General features: G+C 44.4%; 1 protein-coding gene and 1 long non-coding RNA gene across 8 annotated transcripts in view; one reads left to right on the top strand and one right to left on the bottom strand.

The window, feature by feature from the left end:
- The window catches only part of SLC14A1 (solute carrier family 14 member 1), a 26,529-nt gene extending 22,172 nt beyond the window's left edge, over positions 1–4,357 (bottom strand). For 3 of the 6 annotated variants that reach the window (XM_021092470.2, XM_021092487.2, XM_021092482.2), the window contains exons 1-3: positions 4,035–4,063; positions 3,326–3,389; positions 1,225–1,380 (exon numbers count right to left, since the gene is read on the bottom strand). In XM_021092470.2, the coding sequence (XP_020948129.1) occupies positions 1,225–1,371 (147 nt within the window). In that variant the 5' untranslated portion in view covers positions 1,372–1,380; positions 3,326–3,389; positions 4,035–4,063. Of the gene's footprint in view, positions 1–1,224; positions 1,381–3,325; positions 3,390–4,034; positions 4,064–4,242 lie in introns of those variants that run through there. The other 3 variants (XM_021092496.2, XM_084964882.1, XM_021092502.2) reach the window with 2 other exon arrangements.
- LOC146406265 (uncharacterized) lies at positions 3,719–17,888 on the top strand. Of its 2 annotated transcripts, none has more exons than XR_014808141.1 (3): positions 3,719–3,850; positions 10,191–10,374; positions 11,143–11,693. It is a non-coding gene; the product is annotated as an uncharacterized LOC146406265 (long non-coding RNA). The 2 variants fall into 2 exon arrangements; XR_014808142.1 differs by having other exon boundaries at positions 3,737–4,022; positions 11,143–17,888.

Raw genomic sequence — 17,888 nt, 5'->3', positions numbered from 1 at the left:
CTGTTTTGAATTATTAAGCAATTATGACAACGTGGATTTTATTTTATAATCCAAGTGCTAGCCATCATTTATTTTCATGCATCTCTCTCTTTAAACACCATAACTGAAAACTATTGCTTGTTAAGCCCTTTCTTCAGCTACAGTGACTGCAAAGACATACATCTTATGAGAGGCATCAGGCTCCAGTCCAGGCAGTGATAAGAAACTCAGATACAACTACCTTGAATTTTTGTAACTGAGGAGATGTGGCCCCACAGAGGCAGCACTGAATGAAAACATTGAAGTGGGCATTTTCCATCAAGGACAGAAACAATTAGGCATGTGGGTTATTCTGGGGTAAACACATTTATGTTCTCAAAATTTCCAACATTTATTTATTTTAGAGGGTTTTAAATATATCATTACCTCAGAGATTTTGGAGATAGAGATATGAAATCTGGTAGGACAACTGGCCAGACGTGATTGAGAACCTGAATGGCCAGAGTTCCCTGCCCCGTCACCCAAAGTTAAATAAAAATTGAGCCATTCATCTGATTCCACAGACCAACATAGAGAAGGCTTGTTGGGCTTGGTATCTCCAGTGTCCACACATTTGGGTGGGTTGTGGGGCTGCCGTGTCCTAGAGTCATGCCGTGTCTCATGAGTTGAGCAGATAGTGGCTGCTGTGGCTGAAGCCCCAGGAACCATTTGTTCTGAACCCCTGAACACTCTGGAGGCCCTGTCAAGCCCTGACTACATGCTCCTGAACTCAGGCATGAAAACTGGTTATGAGAAACCCATAGCTTAAAGGCTGTGTTTCACCCTAGAATTTTATCATGCTAGACTGTTTGCATTTCTTTAGGGACATTTAAGATACCACGCATCTTAATTGGGAAGGTGATAAATCAGGAACTTGCATTTGGTGCTCCAGCTTCTCAAATCTAGGTAGGTCATTAAATTTCCAAGAACATAAAAGGAAGAAACTCTATAAAGTAGGAACAGGATAAGTTATAAGCCCAGACTACTTTTTCCTAGCTTTTCCATGGTGGTCAAACCTCTACAGTACAACGGGTCCAGCATCCAACCCAGGAAGAGTGTTCTGTGACTTTCTTGACCAAGACTCCCTGTGTGCTTGATTCAGCCCAAGCTGCACCACTCAGCAGAGCATAAGGGCCCCACTTCCCAGGTTCTTCAGAAAAGGCACAGCAGAATCACAGAGACAGAAGCTGCTCAAAGGAAGCATACCTGTTCTGCTGGCCCATCAGCCAGGGCTGAGATTAGACAGGGGAAGCCTCTGCGCGCTGCCTCACCAGCTTTTTTTCCAAAAGGGTCCCTCCAAAGAGGACCAGGAGGGGCGTCACCAGCGGCGCCAATCAAAGACCGTCCATTCATCTTTCCTTTCTTTCCATACATGACAAAGGGCAAAAATACATGAATCAGCAGGATTTGCGCCCTGGCTCAGAGGAGGAGCACATGCAATGCAAAGTAGGAGGCAAGGGCTTTCCCAGAGAGTCAGGAGGGAGAGGAGACCTCCAAAGGAAAAGGCAGACTTCTCTATCAGCAAGAGTTCCATCAGCAAAGAGAGACGTGGAGCTGGCTGCAGATATTGACTGTTCATTTTACTTTGCTTAAAAGAAAAAAACAAAAAACAAAAACAAAAAACGCCGAGCCATCCTGCACAGACACCCAGGCACAGATTTTGTTCTGCTGTGTTTCCTCATGAGCAGGAAGCTGGCAGGTCTGAAGTCTGTTCCAGAGCATGGGGTGGGTTTCACTCTCTGAAATGCTTCAGGCAAACACTTAGGGCTCCATCTCAGGGGCCAAATCCAATGCCACAATTTTTCTCAGCCTTGATCTTTACAAATGTTAGAAGGAGAAGGCCTGGTGTGGGTTCTATTTTCTTAATAAGGAACTAGCCACACTTTTCTGTTCACAGCAAAAGCCCAGTCTAAGAGACTGCTTAATGGCACTTTTTCTTATGTCTTTATAAAAATTATTAAAAAATGAATAATACTTTGTTAATAATAGACCATTCTTAGTTGAATTCAACAAGTGTGGCAGCTTTTTTTTTTTTCCTTAAAAAAAAAAAAAAAAAACCACAAAACTTCCATTGCATCTAAGGGTAGGATTCTTCCTTCGGAAGTTCCAAAAAATTGTGTGTGTGGTATTTATTTTTTTCTTTCTCTTTTACTTAATTTTTACTTTCTTCTACTGGCCTGGTTTGAAATCTGGAAATTTACATTCTACTAGAGTGATTCAGAAAAATTCCACAATTGTGGAAAATATTACTGATACACCTTAGAAAAAAAATCATGTGTGGAGTTCTTCCATGGTTAAATGATCTGGCAAATTAAGTACCAAACTGGTGGGTTGCATTATGTATAATTTTGTTTGATAAAGAACAACATCAAGAAACCCAACTGTAGGGCTCTCATCTTAAGACAAAGAATGAAAGAAAAGGGAAAGAATGTGACAGGCAGGACTGTCACATTCCCCTGTCCCGTTTCCTCATCACCAAAACCACACACATCTTGGAGAATGACATCCTTGAGGTCAGCATCAGTATTTTCTTAGAGTCAAGAGACGGAAACATTTGAGACAACGCATAGGTCAAGCCTTCCTTTTATAGACGAGAAAACAGGTTCAGAGTGGGAACCATCCATGTTCACTCAGCAGAGTTAGCCTGAGGGGACGGGTAAGCCCTGGTGGCTCTTTGCCTTCTAGGCTGGAGCCCCATACATTGATGCTCCCCGAGATTCTGTTCAAGTCAACACTCAGTGAAGGAGCAGCTTCTGAATGCAGGGCTGCGGGGGGTAGTGAGGCAGTGGACACACCTGCCTTTGTGGCCTCCTGGGTGGGGGTGTCAAACAGAAGCAAAGGCTCTGCCACCTGTGGTTTCACCCCATGTCTTCTGACAAACAAACATCTTCCTCTGCCTCAAAGTAAGCTTCACTCTCCTGTATTGTGGACACATCCACCCCAAGGTCTGTGCGTGTTAATCTTAACATCCCAAGAATATTCTGGAAGCTGCACCCAATGAACTTAGAACAGGAGTCAGAAAGCAATTTTCATAGCCCAGATCACTAGTGAAATGAAGCACTATTCATCATTTTGAGACATCAAGAGTTCAATTCAGCTAGCATTCCTTGTTCTATTCTAGGAAATACAACTTATTCAGTGGTCAGCATATATTGGAAATTTATACCATTAGAGAGACCTGAAAGCCTTTAATTTTCTATGCCTTGAGTATCACTTTTAAAAATCATGCAACATTTTAGATATAGATATAGAAGAAAGCATATACACATTCATGCTCTGATCAGTATGACATTTATCCGGTACTTACAATAATCTTTATTTTAGGTACTTTTTGATTCTAAGTGGTGAGAGGTGCTCAGTTTTCTCTAAAGCTGTAACCAGAAACAAAGAAAATGCTGTCAGGTATCCTGTCTCCTGATAAACACCCTTTTCTCCTCAGAACACATGCCTTCTAGAAGCCTTGAGGTCTAAATTCCATAGGAGAAAGTGCAGCTGCAAAGAGGCTGCCGATTCATGCCTGCAGTGTGACTGAGCCATTCTCCCAAAGGGAATTCCAGCACCCTCCCTCCAGCGCCACCACTCATGCAGGAACCATAAAACCAGACTTGGAAAGAGCCATTCCCAGGACTCACTTTTTTTTTTTTTTTTTTTTTGAGTCATTTGATACATCTCCAACTTCACTTAATTATTTCAAGAACACAGCCTGAAACTGCTAGGCAGCATTGGTGAGCTCAGAGTCCTTTAAGCCCTTTGCTGCATGAAGCTCCGGTGCCTCCGAAACCATGAACAAAGACACCACTTTCAGGCTTCCAGGAAGGAGCCCGTGCCTTTGGTGAGTGGCTTTCTAGTCTACCAGAACTCTGACTTCGCTGATTTTACTCAGTACTGCTCATCTGAAACATATTTCCCCATTAAAAAAAAGAAAAAGGGAAAGAGAGCAAAAATTAGCAAGGTCTAAGAAGACAGCCCCCAACAATGAAGAGTTGGAAACGAAGAGAGATGAGGTGGGTACTCACTGCAGCTGGCTCCCCAGGCAGAAGGCACTGGCTGATAAAGCCCTGCTGGGCTCTATTAAAAGGGAGGTGCTTGGGAGGAGGGTGCTGGGGGAGGCACCCAACAGTTTTATACTCAGAACCCACCCTGCATGTTGGTGCACCCAGTTTCTCCTCCCACTTCAGGCACCAGGGCCAAAGTACTGCCCTGAAGCTGGTCCCCGTCCTGTACCTGGTGTCTCTCTGTCTCTCTCTTTTCTTGATTCAGTGCCAACAGCTCTGCCATCCTTTCTCCGGGTTCCCAGGTCTTTATCCAGCAATCATCCTACTCCAGCTCATCTGTGCGCTCTTTCCTCTAGATTCTCCCCTCACACTGAGACATGCATGGGGAGATTTGAAAAGGATCCACAGAGTGTCATTTCAGCTAAAAACCTAGAGGCATGTTGCTGTACAGCAGACCCTAGAATAGGTGGCAGCTCCTGGGCTGGAGTGGTCTCTCAGGCTTGACGCAGCTTCTGCACAGGTGTAGGAATCCAGCAAAGTCCTGCGGGGCGTGGCGGGAACGTGGGGAGAATGGGGGGGGACGGGGGGTTGGGGTGGTACACAAGTTGTTTTCCAGAAGCCAACCTGTCCTTTTTCCAAGTGAGGAGAAAACAAAAATATGAGTGTCCCTGGAATGCCCCTCATTCCAGTTAAGAATCCCAGGACAAACTCTGCTGCCTTTTAAAAGTCCAGAGGCAAACATTCCATAATAGAGGAATCTAAAAATCAAGTGAAAAGCCCTTTTCCTCTCTATTCTTCTTCAGTTTTTATTTTTGTGGCTTGTGACGGCAAGAAATCAAACTAACTCTGTTGGTGTACTTCTATGAGCACAGAATTTTGAAAAACCCATAGAAAGCTGTGCAGGTGTCAGCTGGGCGTCCCGCCTGCCTGGATGAGCTGATAACCCTTGTCAGCCAGGCAGCCAGCGACTCTCTGGCTCCACCTCCTGGACACCTGCCAAAGCACAGGGCTCCCTGTTCTGGGGACACCTCTCTCCAGGTGACAGGACCAGGGTGTGTGTATGTGTTTGGGGCCTGGGAGAGAACCGTAGGTCCAGGTTCAGGACCAGAGCTTTGAGGTTCAGCACATCTCCCTCCAACATTTTCTTCGTGGTAAAATAAGGAGAAAATAAACTCCTTTGGATACCCTGAAAGAAAAACATGAATCACAAGAGGTCTGAGGACCAGTTATAGGAATGAAAGGAATCACTCTAGTATTTCCATGAGTTCCTTATGCAAATGGACTGCAGTCCCTCACAATGGTAGTAATAATAGTGATAGTAATGACGGTGATAAGAATTGCAACAAATAGTTGGGTATTCACTCTATGTGCTAAGCACTTTATATGTGTTAGTTATTTAACCATCACAAAATTCCTACGAGGTAAATGTCTGTATCCTCATTTCCTGGTTGAGGAAACTGAGCTCATAGAATTTAAATAACTTATCTAAATATCAAATGAGATCACTAATATGTGGACTCTAGAAATGATACAAAATAACTTATTTACAAAACAGAAACAGACTCACAAATTTCAAAATCAAATTTATGATTACCAAAGGTGAAACGTGGGATGGGGGAGGGAGGGATAAATTAGGAGGTTTGGATTAACATATACACACAACTGTACATAAAAGTGATGAAAAGCAAGATCTACTATATAGTGCAGGGAACTCTATATTCTTCAATAACTTATATGGAAAAGAATCTGAAAAAGAATGGATACATGCATATTCATAACTGATTTGCTTGGCTGTATACCTGAAACTAACACAACATTGGAAGTCGACTATACTCCAATAATGCTTTTTTAAAGTTCACAATAGGAGTTCCCGTCGTGGCTCAGTGGAAATGAATCCGACTAGGAACCATGAGGTTGTGGGTTCTATCCCTGGCCTCACTCAGTGGGTTAAGGATCTGGTGTTGCTGTGGCTGTGGCATAGGCTGGCAGTTGTAGTTCCAATTGGACCCCTAGCCTGGGAACCTCCATATGCTGCGAGTGAGGCCCTAAAAAGACAAAAGATAAAAAAAAAATGTTCACAGTAAAAATAAATAAGTAAATAAACAAACAAACTTGTCTAAAGTTGAACCTCAAAGTTTGTGCTCTGATGTACTCTAGCATCAATATGTTCAAATGTTGCCCATAGTTTGCCTTTCATGATTTCATTCATTAACTCAATGAACTCAGCTATGAATATGTATTTATAGGCTTCATCCTGAAGCCACCTCCACGTGGCACCCATGCAGCCTTCTCCCTCAGTGGCCTGAGTGAGCTGGTAAGGGGTGGAGGGTGTGTATTGAGTCTTAAGTCTTCTTGGCAGAACCACCTCCTCCACCCTTCTTTCCTGCCCTCTTCCCTGGTCCTTGTAAAGTCACACCCTAAGTGCTGGTTATAAAACACAGCCATGCTATATGGTCTTCACAAGGCTGTGCAAAGCACATGGGATTCCAAGTCCTGCAGACCTGACTTTGAATCCTGGCTTTGTCCCTTCCTTGTTGTGTGACTTGAGGTCCATTACCCTCTCTGAACCTCAGATCCCCCATTGTAAAGTGGGGTAAGTTTGCTTTCATTTTAAGGTTGTGATGAAGCTTGGTGATGATGTATGCCAATCTCTGTACCTGCCACGTGAAGTGCCATCATCCAGGGGTTTGCCCTTCTCTATTAGAGTTGGTTTGTCTGTGGGAATTCCTAAAAGAGTCTTGTCTCCCTGCCTGAACCAGGGGAAAAGCTTCTTGGCTCTGACACAGAAGTGGTATAGTTATGAGCATGGAAGGACCCTGAAGCAGGTGGGTGAGAGCCAAGCTCCAACACTGCAATACCCTAAGATGCCAGGGTCTGCCCTTGCCCAGCGGCTGTGGCTTTAGAGAGAGCCCTGAACTGGACCTTAGAAGGACAATTGGGCACCCAATAACAAGTGCATATGTGGGTTCTCAGATTTTTAAAACAGCCCTAATTTCATGATTCAATGCCTTTCTCTCAGCCCTTCCTGGTATTACTTGCTGAGCGGTTGAACCCTGACTTATTTCCCTTCCTGCCTCCCCTGAGTTGCCCCCAGACCACTCCTCACTGTGCCCTCTGCTCTCTGGTCCTCTGACTTATCTGTCACCCTCAGTCTGGCTCAGTCACAACTGAACGTACATAGAGGTTTTCCTTCTCTTTCACTTTCTCCACAGCATTTCTACTCTAGGAATTTTTCTCTCCTCTCTCCCTGCCCACTTTGCCCAAGGTCCACACCCAGACTTCTTCCCATCTCCTGTCCACACTGTGCTCCTGGGAGGTGAAAGTAATTATGTTCATGTTTCTCATTGACAAGCGGCCATCCCTTTGGTCCTGTGACAGCTCTGTTCTTGGCTTTTATTTTAAAAAATATTTTATGCTGCGCAGTGCCATCTCAGCTGGAGAATACACATAGTATTTTTTTTTTTCTTTTTAGGGTTGCACCTGTGGCATATGGAAGTTCTCTGGCTAGCAGTCAAATTGGAGCTGCAGCTGCTGGCTGCATCCACAGCCACAGCCGAAGCAGCAAAGGATCTGAGTGGTGTCTGCAACTTACAACAGAGCTCATGGCAATGCTAGATCCTTAACCCACTGAGCGAGGCCAGGGATCAAACCTGAATTCTCATGGATACTAGTTGGGTTCATTACCACTGAGTCACAATGGGAACTCCCTCTCGTAGTTCTTTTTATTCATAACAGATTTCTTTCAGAAAGCTTTTGAGGAGGTTCATAAATTATATGTGAGAGGAAATAAGAACTAGGTGAAGAAATCGGGAAGAAGGGAGAACAAAACTATGGGTAATGACATGACCTAAATATTTTTCCTACAATGTCTCGCATTTGTAGGGATTTAAAAATATGTATTGTTTGACTCAGAAATCATCCCAACACTATTTCACTTTAGTTGCTGCTTGATGCAGATGTATCTATATAAAAATAAAATAAATTTATTTTATTTATAAATAAATAAAATAAAATAATTTGCACCACAAGTGAAACTGGGCAGTATCCACACTCAGCAACTCTACAGGAGAGGAAGCTGTGAGCGCTCTTTGGTGTCCTGAGCAGGGCTTTTCTAAATGGAAGAGAGAGAACTAAAGAAAAAATCATTCTCATTCTTCATTCTCATTCTTCTCTTCCTATCCTTGCGCTCCCTACCAAGAGAGAAGCAAAGACTACAAACTGAGAACAGAGTGTCCCTTTGCAGTTTGTTCTGAGCCCACAGTGTTTAGTTTGGTAAACAGTCAGACAAAAAGGCTCCAGACAAGAGCCAAAACCCCCACTGGCCTGGAATACCACTTGGGAGTACCCTTGGTGGTATTCACTAGACGTGGAGCCGAGAGGCAGGCTTAGTGCCCACATTTCTCCAATGTGCATGCCTAGTTTGCCAGGGGAGCAGGGGTATGGGTAATGCAGGAGGATCTGGGGCATCTGTATTTTTAGGTATTTAAAGCGTTATTCTGCTCCTTGGAGTAGCTGATTGTTTCTCTTGCACACAGCAGAAGGGTGAGAAAACCTCCATCCCTACCTATGACTTTTATCATATTCCTTCTTTCCATGCATCACATTCTTTCAGCTCCCAAATGACACCCAGGCCAGGTCAAGCCCACCTGGTGTCCCTGGTGTCAGCCAGCACATAAATGTGTGCACTGCACAAATGCATCATGTCTAAAGGAGCACCATTAAAGTCTTAGACATTTATGTGTTTATTGCAACAAAGCTCCTATAGATGGCGCTAAAATGTCTGCTGAAAGGGGTCCTGGGGCGCCTTTGACATGAAGGGGCGTTCGTCACTGGCTAGCAATGATCCTGCTGGTGCTTTTGTTTCTTCAAGATTGAAAAACATAAATTCCCAATGAGGGACAATAGGGAAAAGGGCGGGAGGAGAGTCTTCAATCTTTTTTGACTGATTGAAGGTTTTGAAGTGTTGAGGAAAATGAGCGTTGGGGACTGGCCTGGCCCTGTTTCTCTAATCTTCTCTTGGGAGTAATTTACAACTCATTAAGTTATCTCCTCACTGTTAAAGATATTGTGATTGGCCCTCAGCTTAGGAAGACGAGTTGTATTTCATTGGGCCAGGAGGAGAAGTAGGGAGTGGCCTAGCCCCAGCATTGTGTATGAGGCTCTCCGAGCCAGTGGGCTGGCCAGGGGTTAAGGCTCTCAGCAAAGACATCAGCCAGTGGAGGTTGAGTGGGATGGGCCAAGGCCCACTGCCAGCCAGGCATCCAGGTCTGGGGCAACCCATAGGGGGTCATGGAAGAGAGCTGGCATTCATGTAGCCAAGAAGCTGCAAGGGCCTGGGTGGGTATGTTAAAGTGAGGCTGCTCTCTGGAGCTGAGGAGGTTGCAGCTGGCTCACGTTCATTACAGTTGCCCCAACTGGAGATTTGATGTCTGCTTGTTGTGCCATGTTGCTAGTGCAGCCTGATTTAAAGGACCCTTCCTGGTTATAAGAAATGTTTCTATCACCATTGCCTGCCTTACACCAATTGGCTGCCATGAGGGGGATTAGAGGGGGATTCAGAGTGTCTTGACTCTCTCCCTTCCTCTTATTCCCTTTGCCTTTTCTTCCTCTACTGTCGGCACCTGCTGGGTGTGTGTGTGTAGGAGGGCAAAAGCAGAGGGACCTTTAGAGCAAAATATTAAACCACTAGTTTGATTAACCGGCTTATAGCTGGACTATATTGCACCCTCAGCTTCTTGAGTTGGCAAATTAAGCTATTACGATTGAACTGGCTAAAGATTTATATCACAGCCTTAGAAATCCTATTAGTGTTGGCTTAGGAAATGCAGTTGTGCAGAGATATTACAATAATCATGGAGAATTCCCATGTACCTCTGATACTGCATCCTGTTGCTGAAGAATAAACTTGATTCTGTGTTTTATTCAAACCAAAATTAAACCCAGGGGAGAAAGACTTAGACATTTTTTTGGATGCAACATCTCTTATTAAAACTTAAAAAAATTATCTAAACATTATAGCACCATTATCTGCTACAGATAGCTATTTGAAAATTTTAAAAATTAATTTCTTACTTTATGTAAAGATATAAAAGTAATGAGAGAACTAGAAGGGGTCATAATTAATCACAAACACTTTTTTTTTTTGCTTTCTTTTTTTTTTTTTTTTTTTTGCTGCAGCATTATTGAAGCTCCCAGGCTAGGGATCGAATTGGAGCTGCAGCTGCCGGCCTACACCACAGCCACAGCAATGTGGGATTCAAGCTTCGCCTGCGACCTACACCATAGTTCACAGCAACACCAGATCCTTAACTCACTGAGCAGGGCCAGGGAGTGAACCTGCATCGTCATGGACACTAGACAGGTTTGTAACCTGCTGAGCTACAATGGGAACTCCCACAAACACTTTTTTAAAAAAGCTTAACATAGAAAATATAGCAATTCTCAGCACTGTTCTTAGATTTCTTATCCAATTGGAAAAATGCCCACATTGACTTTGTTTCTAAGTGGAAGAAACCAGGTCAGAACTCAGCTTCTAGGAACTAGTGGTGCCTTCTTCCAGCTGGGTCTGGGAGAAATATTGATGTGGAAGGAAGTCGGAAACAGACAGGGGAGGACAGATTTTCCATTATTTTATCTACTTCCCCTGCCCACAGTCCTTTTCCCTCTCAGCCCAGGTTGTTTTTTGTTGCTCCCAACACCTATATGAAGGGACATACTTGAATAGAGAGCTAATATTTAATTATGTCATGTGGCCTGTGGTGGTTGGGATGTGCTGATGACAGTGAAGCCACAGGATCTATGAGTCGGGTTTATGAGAGTCCTGGGGAGGCTGATTCATCTCTGTAGCCCCCAAAGCACTAGCCAGATATAGCCAGGTGTTGGCTGAGGTCACAAATTGCGCTTGGGAGAGTGGATGGCTGTCCCTTGTTGAAGAATGCCCGGGACATGGCTCAAGGGATGCCATTTTTGAAGACAAGGGTCTGTGGGCTCATGATTAAACCTGTATATGACATTGATGATGAATTAAATACCATTGAGTGAGGAAGAAATTTAAAAGTACTGATAAGTGATGAGCAAAACAATATCCTCACATGGACTCTTTTTTTTTTTTTTTTTTTTTTTTTTTAAGCTACACCCTTGTCATTTGAAATTTCCTGGGCCAGCAATCAAATCCATGCCACAGAAGTGACCTGAGCCACTGTACCACAAGAAAACTCCCCCACGTGGACTCAATGTTCAACATCATTCAGATTTATGGCTCCTCCTGGATCATGTTTTTGCAGAATCTGAAGTTTATAGAATCTCAGAAGGAGTCAACTGCCATGTCAACCTGACAATCATTTTTTCAACAGCTTCTTATCCCCCACAACTTACAAGGAGAAACGTGCTTTAAATTAATATGCATTTAAGACTCAAAGGGAGAGAAGAGTACCAAAAGCAGCCTTGGGGGCAGGTGGAGGACCCAGAGCTTTGCTCTATCTGAGATTTCTCTTTGTGAAGCTGGTGGGCAACCTCACTTAGCCTTTTGTCTCAATTATGGCAAAACATGATGCACTGAAATCCCTACAAGAGGATTTTTTGCTCCAACCAGATCGCTCCACTTAATTTTTCCACTTGTTGCATTTCATCCTATTATAAAAAACAATCCTACTCCTAAAAATAAAATCCCCAAGCATGGTTTCCTGATGGTGACAGTTCACTCCTGTGTTGGTAGCTTCGTACCAGGGAAGGTCTTTTCTTCCATCATCTCTTTCCTCATCCCAGTGTGGTTCATATTTCTCTACTCAACGTGGCTTCTAGACTTTCTTGTCCATTGGACCCACCTCATCCTTCTAGTTCTATCCATTCACTTGTCTAGTGATTGTTTAACATATGTTACATATAGGAGAACACCTAGATGAGTAAGATGTTGTTCTAACTTCAAGGATTCCCCTTTAGTAAGCTTTTCTATCTTCCTGAGTCTTCATCCTGGCTCTTAAATGTGAAATGCCTCTGGTGTTCACTGAAATCCTCCACTCCTCCCTACGTACTTTCCCTTGGAAAACACCTCTGTCCTATTTCCTCTCCCACCCTACTTCATCCTACTACACAATTTTTTGTTGAGCTGACCTTTTGGAAAGAGTCCTGGAGTAGGAATCAAGAGGTGCTTGTTCTGACAGACAATATAGGCACTTCGCCCATCTGCTTCTCAACTGCCTCACTTATAAGAAGAGGAGTTTTGAGTTCCCGTCATGGTTCAGTGGTTAACGAATTTGACTAGGAGCCATGAGGTTGTGGTTCAATCTCTGGTCTTGCTTAGGGGGTTAAGGATCCAGTGTTGCCGTGGCTCTGGTGTAGGCTGGCGGCTACAGCTCTGATTCGACCTTTAGCCTGGGAACCTCCATATGCCACAGGAGTGGCCCTAGAAAAGGCAAAACGACCAAAAAAAAAAAAAAAGAAAAGGAGCTGAACTAACTCAGTGATTCTTGGTCTTATCTGCACATTGGAATTATCTTGGAGGCTTTAAAAAATGCTGATAGTAGATCCTTTTCCTGGAGAGTCTCATGTCATTGGTTTGAGGTAATGTCCTCTTTATTCTAACATGCATGCAATATTGGGAACCACTGGACTGAATCTAATCCTAATTCTTTATCCTCCAAAACCAGGAGGCATGTCCAAGATGGATTTGGGAGTTTGACAGACTAGGTTCAAATTCTAGCCAGCTGTACAGCCCAGAGAAAATTACTTCACATTTCTAAGCCTTAATCACATTATGAAATTAATGGAGATTATTAATACCTACTTTGCCAAATATAAAGATTAAGCAAGATCATGGCACATGAGAGGCATTAGAGTCAAGGTAACTTTTATTATTATTTCCCCTAAAGTAATTCCCACTTTTGACTCTCTTATTTCTGTCAATGGTGCCATCAAATTCCCACTTCTCAGGCTCAGCAAATATTTGCTGAGTGAGTGAGAGGTGGTGGATTTGACCATCCTCACTCATGAAAGAGAGGGTAAGCTTTACTTTCATTCATACTTGTTAAGGTTCTCAGGTCTTCAAAGTGCGATTCCTTGGAAACCTATTTAAAAACAAGGACTCTCAGGCCCACTCAGAACTTCGGAACCAGAACCTGCATGTTAACCAGATCTGCAGGGAGGATCTGCATGCACCTTAAAATTTGGGAAGCACCACTCTCAAGCCTCCCTGCTCCTGAAACATGGTGAAAAGGATGGACTGAAGCTCCTGGAGTGGTGACACCTTACAAATTCCAATGTCTTGCTTAGAGATGTCATGGTGAGCCCAAGTGAGTCAAGGTTGCTTTCTGGCTGGTGGTAGGGAGCATACTGTCACACATTGGGCAATGCCAGTGAAAGACAGTTCTCTAGGTGAAGGCTTTTCTTCCCATTAGACTCCATCAAGCCACTCCACCAGGTCCCACCCTCTTCCCGGAGCTAATTGCCTCAGTGGGCTTGGTGAATGTCTCATGGCTCCCATCACCATGATAGATGATGGCAGGGCATGAGAGGGTGATGCTTGCACCCATTGGGAGGGGAAGGCCACTTCCTGCTCCTGTGGCCAGCCAGAGGCCTCTGCATCTGTCCCACCCACAGGATGGATACCCTCTGCACTGCAGGAGCAACCCCCGCCCCGAGGGCCTCGAGGATCTTCCCTAAGCGTCTTCCTTGGTGAAGCCCATTCCTTGGTTTCCATCTTGGATGCCTTGGCCTCTTTAACACTAGGGCCCCTACAATGGTTTTCCCCATCCAATCCAGTATACGACTCCATTGGCCAAAAGGCCAAGAGCTCTGCATGGAATTCTTTACAAGAGTAGGCATGTTAAATATACTTTCATACCACCCCCGTCACCCTTCCTACCCAATTAAGACTCACTCTCTGAGGGAAGCTGCTGTAACCATTGGCGAGCATCTCCCAGATTTTTTTCTCTTTTCTCTCACAGCATTGATTGTTGTTTGTAATTACATAGCTGTGCGAGTATTTGCTTCATGGAATTTGCCCACTGGACTGCCAGCTTCCTGAGGGTAGAGTCAGGATGGTCTTGTTCATGCTGTGGCTCCATCCAGGTCTGGGCTCAGTGTCTAGCTCCCAGAGATCTTCAATAGCTACCCGTGAGTGTATAGATGAATGAATGGGTGAATGACACTTGACTCTGGAGCCTCGAAGGGCCCAGGCGAGTTCTTGCACAGTACTGAGATGGGTGTGTGTGTGTCCCAGGTGTGGCAAGGGGGAAGGGGTAGCTCTTCCCCAAATGTAGTCCTCAGAGCAGGGTACAGCATTATGACCAGGACACGCAGATCGCTGGGCAGAGCCCCTGCCATCTGGACACACACAGATGGCCCTTACTCCTGTGCTCCTGCTATAGGCCAGTCAACCGTAGGCACTAAGCCCCCAGCCCTCCAGCTTGCAGGTCCACCTATGTGCTTTGAGGCTTTGGCTTTCCTCTAGGACTTTCCTAAAACTGGGGAGGACCAAGATCCAGCTTCACCTGTGTAGGCTGGTCAGTTCTTAGAGTTTCTGAGTCATCCTGAAGGTGGTAAGCAGAAAGGAAGCTGATTCTTCAGGGCCTTCTTGATGAAGATCAATGTGGATGGGACAGGATGATCCTGGCCTCTGCAAAGATTGGGTGTGAGATATGCCTGGGTCCTCCCCCCTTTACATCCCAGGTCTTAGGCTATAAACTCATGATGTCTTGGCCAGTTCATTGCCCTCCTGTTGACCTGGGACTCACTTCTCTCAGGGTGTAGACCACGCTCCGAGGAATGCCCCCTCTACTTGGCCACCATTCATTCCCCGATTTCCTATCCTACTGTGTATCATGGTAGTTCCTCAGGACTCTAGGGCATGGCGTGAAGTGTGAGATACTGCTCACATCCTGGTGCAGCAGCAAGACACAAGGGAACACAGTCAGGGTTAAGGCTGTGTCTCATCACTGGGCAGAATAGTACTTTTCCTTAGCACCAAGGGGATCTGTAATATCATTGGCTGATGAGAGAACGCATCAGGCAGTCTTCCAGGGAGAGGGACATTCTGAATACCTGTCAAGTTTAATCAAGAGGTGCCAGATGTTTTCTTTTTCTTTTTAGGGTCGTACCTGCGGCATGTGGAAATTCCCAGGCCAGGGGTTGAATTGGAGCTGCAGCTGCTGGCCTACACCACAGCCACAGCAACACTGGATCTGAGCTACATCTACAACCTATGCTGCAGCTTGAGGCAATGATGGTTCCTCAACCCACTGAGCAAGGCCAGGGATCGAACCCATATCCTTGTGGATAATAGCTAGGTTCTTAACCTGTGGAGCTACAATAGGAACTCCAAGAAGTGCCAGATTTTAAGGTTCTCTTAAAGGCAATGTTCAAGTAAGTGCTAAACTGCGAGAAAACACAATTTAGGGCTAAAAGAGTTTATGTAATGTCAGGGGTGTCTAGAGTAGACAGAGGGAGCTTTACTGAAGTCGGCCTCCTAAGACCCTGAACCTTTGAGAAGCACTTACTGAAGGCAGGAAAAGAGGGAACAGCCTTTCAGGAAAAACTTTGAGTATCAGCTGAGAAAAGCGTAGCACATTTGTGGGCTGCAAACAACCTTGTGATTGCATTGCAGGGTGTGTGCTGTGAGTCAGGGCCCACAAATCCAGCCCTATTAGGGTACACAAAGAAAGCAATGCTCTTTCATGATGGCATAAGCCATCCAAACTGGCAGGGTCTATGACATTTGCTTCCTTATGATACAATACACTGACCAGATATTGGGTCCCCATCCAAGGACTCAGAATCAGAGAGAGTATAGATTACATTATGAAATTACTACATTATAAAAGAAAGATGGAACAATGAATCTCTATAACCATTTAAAATAACAAAATTATGCTCTGAACTCCAAATATGGGCAATATTGATTGGAATGTATTGGAGTCCCTGTGCAAAGTGTACATTCAAGTAATAACAGTAACAAACTCTAAGTAAACATTAAACCCACAGTTTTATTTGCTTTCTTATTGTTTTGTCTTAGCTCCTGGCATGTGGAAGTTCCCGGCCAGGGATGGAACCTGCACCACAGCAGTGACAATGCTAGATCCTTAACCTGCTGAGACATGAGGCACTCCTTATTTGCCTTCTTCACATTTGGGAGGAGTAAGCAAATTAGCCTGCTTTCTCTTTCCTGGGATTGTATCTCTATGCTTCTCTGTAATGATAGGAGGTTCAGAAAACTTTTCCTGGTGAAAAATCTCCTTAGATGTGGCAGATACTTGAGATCTGTAGCTGATGAGGATGTTTCACTTGCTGAGAAACAGGTTTTTTTTTTTTTTCTTTTTAGGGCCAGACCTGTGACATATGAAAGTTCCCAGGCTAGGGGTCTAATCAGAGATACAGCTGCTGGCCTGCACTACAGCCACAGCAACACAGAATCCAAGCCATGTCTGCGAACTACACCACAGCTCATGGCAAGGTCGGATCCTTAACCCACTGAGTGATCCCAGGGATCAAACCTGAAACCACATGGTTACTAGTCAGATTCCTCTCCACTGCACTACAACAAGAACTCCTGAGAAAGAGTTTTAAAAGCAGCACCAACCCACAATTTATATGTATTACCCTCTTTTCTTCCCATCCAGTTGAGATGCAAGGCTCTGACTGCTTTCAAATCAAATATAGGTTACCAGCAAATAAGAAGTAATAGCTGTCACTTTAAGAAGTGGCGCAAAGTCACTCTGATTTTTTCCTCAAGTTCTTTACAGCTTGGGGCTTCTCTGAAAATGAGAATGTTGGAATAGTTTCTCTAGGGCTCTGCCAGTAGTGACTCTCCAGCTTTCTTGTAGAATTGTTAACAAAGAAGGCAGTTTTCCTGCCAAACAAGCTGATGACTGAGAGGGATGAAGGCATTGGAGGAGGACAGGGAGTTATGAAGGCAGCATGGAGGCTGAAGGAAAGATGGGGTCTGCTTGGTCACTGACTCATTTGCAGAGTGTCAACCACCAGACAAATAAACAGATGCACCTGTAAAGTCAATGGAGATCAGGAACAATTGAGATTTTGTGGACAGAACAGTGAGATGATGAGGGCAGCATGTAGGGAGATTACTTGGGAGCTCACAGGGCCTGAAGTGGGGCATTGCTGAGGGGAGAAAGCTGCAAATGTGAGATAATAAGGCAGGAAAAAAAGATAATGAGAGGCATGGGGTGAAGGATGGGTGAGACAAAAATGGCATCAAGTGTTAGCGAGGGAGTGGGGCAACCAGAACTCACACATGCTCCAGGGGAGACACACGTGGACACAACTACCACGTGCCTGGCAGCATATATGAGAGCTGATATCTGCACACCCAAAGCCCAGTGATTCCTTATGCACAAAAGAAATGCATACATAAGATCACACCAAAAGACAAGCACCATGAATTTCAACACAGCACTACTTATGACAGCCCCAAATGGGGGAACAAAACCAATTGCCCATTAACAGTAGAGTGGATAATTTATTTGCATAGCAAGAGAATGAGTGACTTGCAGTGCTATGCGCGCATCAAGGATGCTGTGAATGCAGGCTCATCTCACATGCTATCCTGCATGCTATGAATGCTGTGGAGGCATCTCACAATGCTGAGCAAAAAGCCAGATACAAAAGAGTCTGTAGACTGATATGATCCCATTTGTACAAAGTTCAAAAACAGGCTAGACTGAGAGAAGTCAGGGTATTAGTCATCATTGTAAGGTGGCGGAAGTGGGACCTCTGGAGTTCTGATAATGTTCTGTGTCTTGACATGGCTGCTGGCTACCTGGGTGTGTTAATTTGTAAAGTCGCCAAGCTGTATACTTACAATATATGCCCTTTAATGTCTATTATACTTTAATAAAAGCTTTTGCAGTGACAGTATAAAGTAAA

Source organism: Sus scrofa, chromosome 1, assembly GCF_054392235.1.
Source record: "Sus scrofa isolate SSC_HxYL_T2T_F1_AM1 chromosome 1, Sscrofa_HxYL_maternal_Yorkshire_Landrace_v2.0, whole genome shotgun sequence".
Classification (NCBI taxonomy): domain Eukaryota; kingdom Metazoa; phylum Chordata; class Mammalia; order Artiodactyla; family Suidae; genus Sus; species Sus scrofa.
The sequence above is the reverse complement of the archived record's forward strand: the minus strand, read 5'-3'. Positions and strand labels throughout refer to the sequence as shown.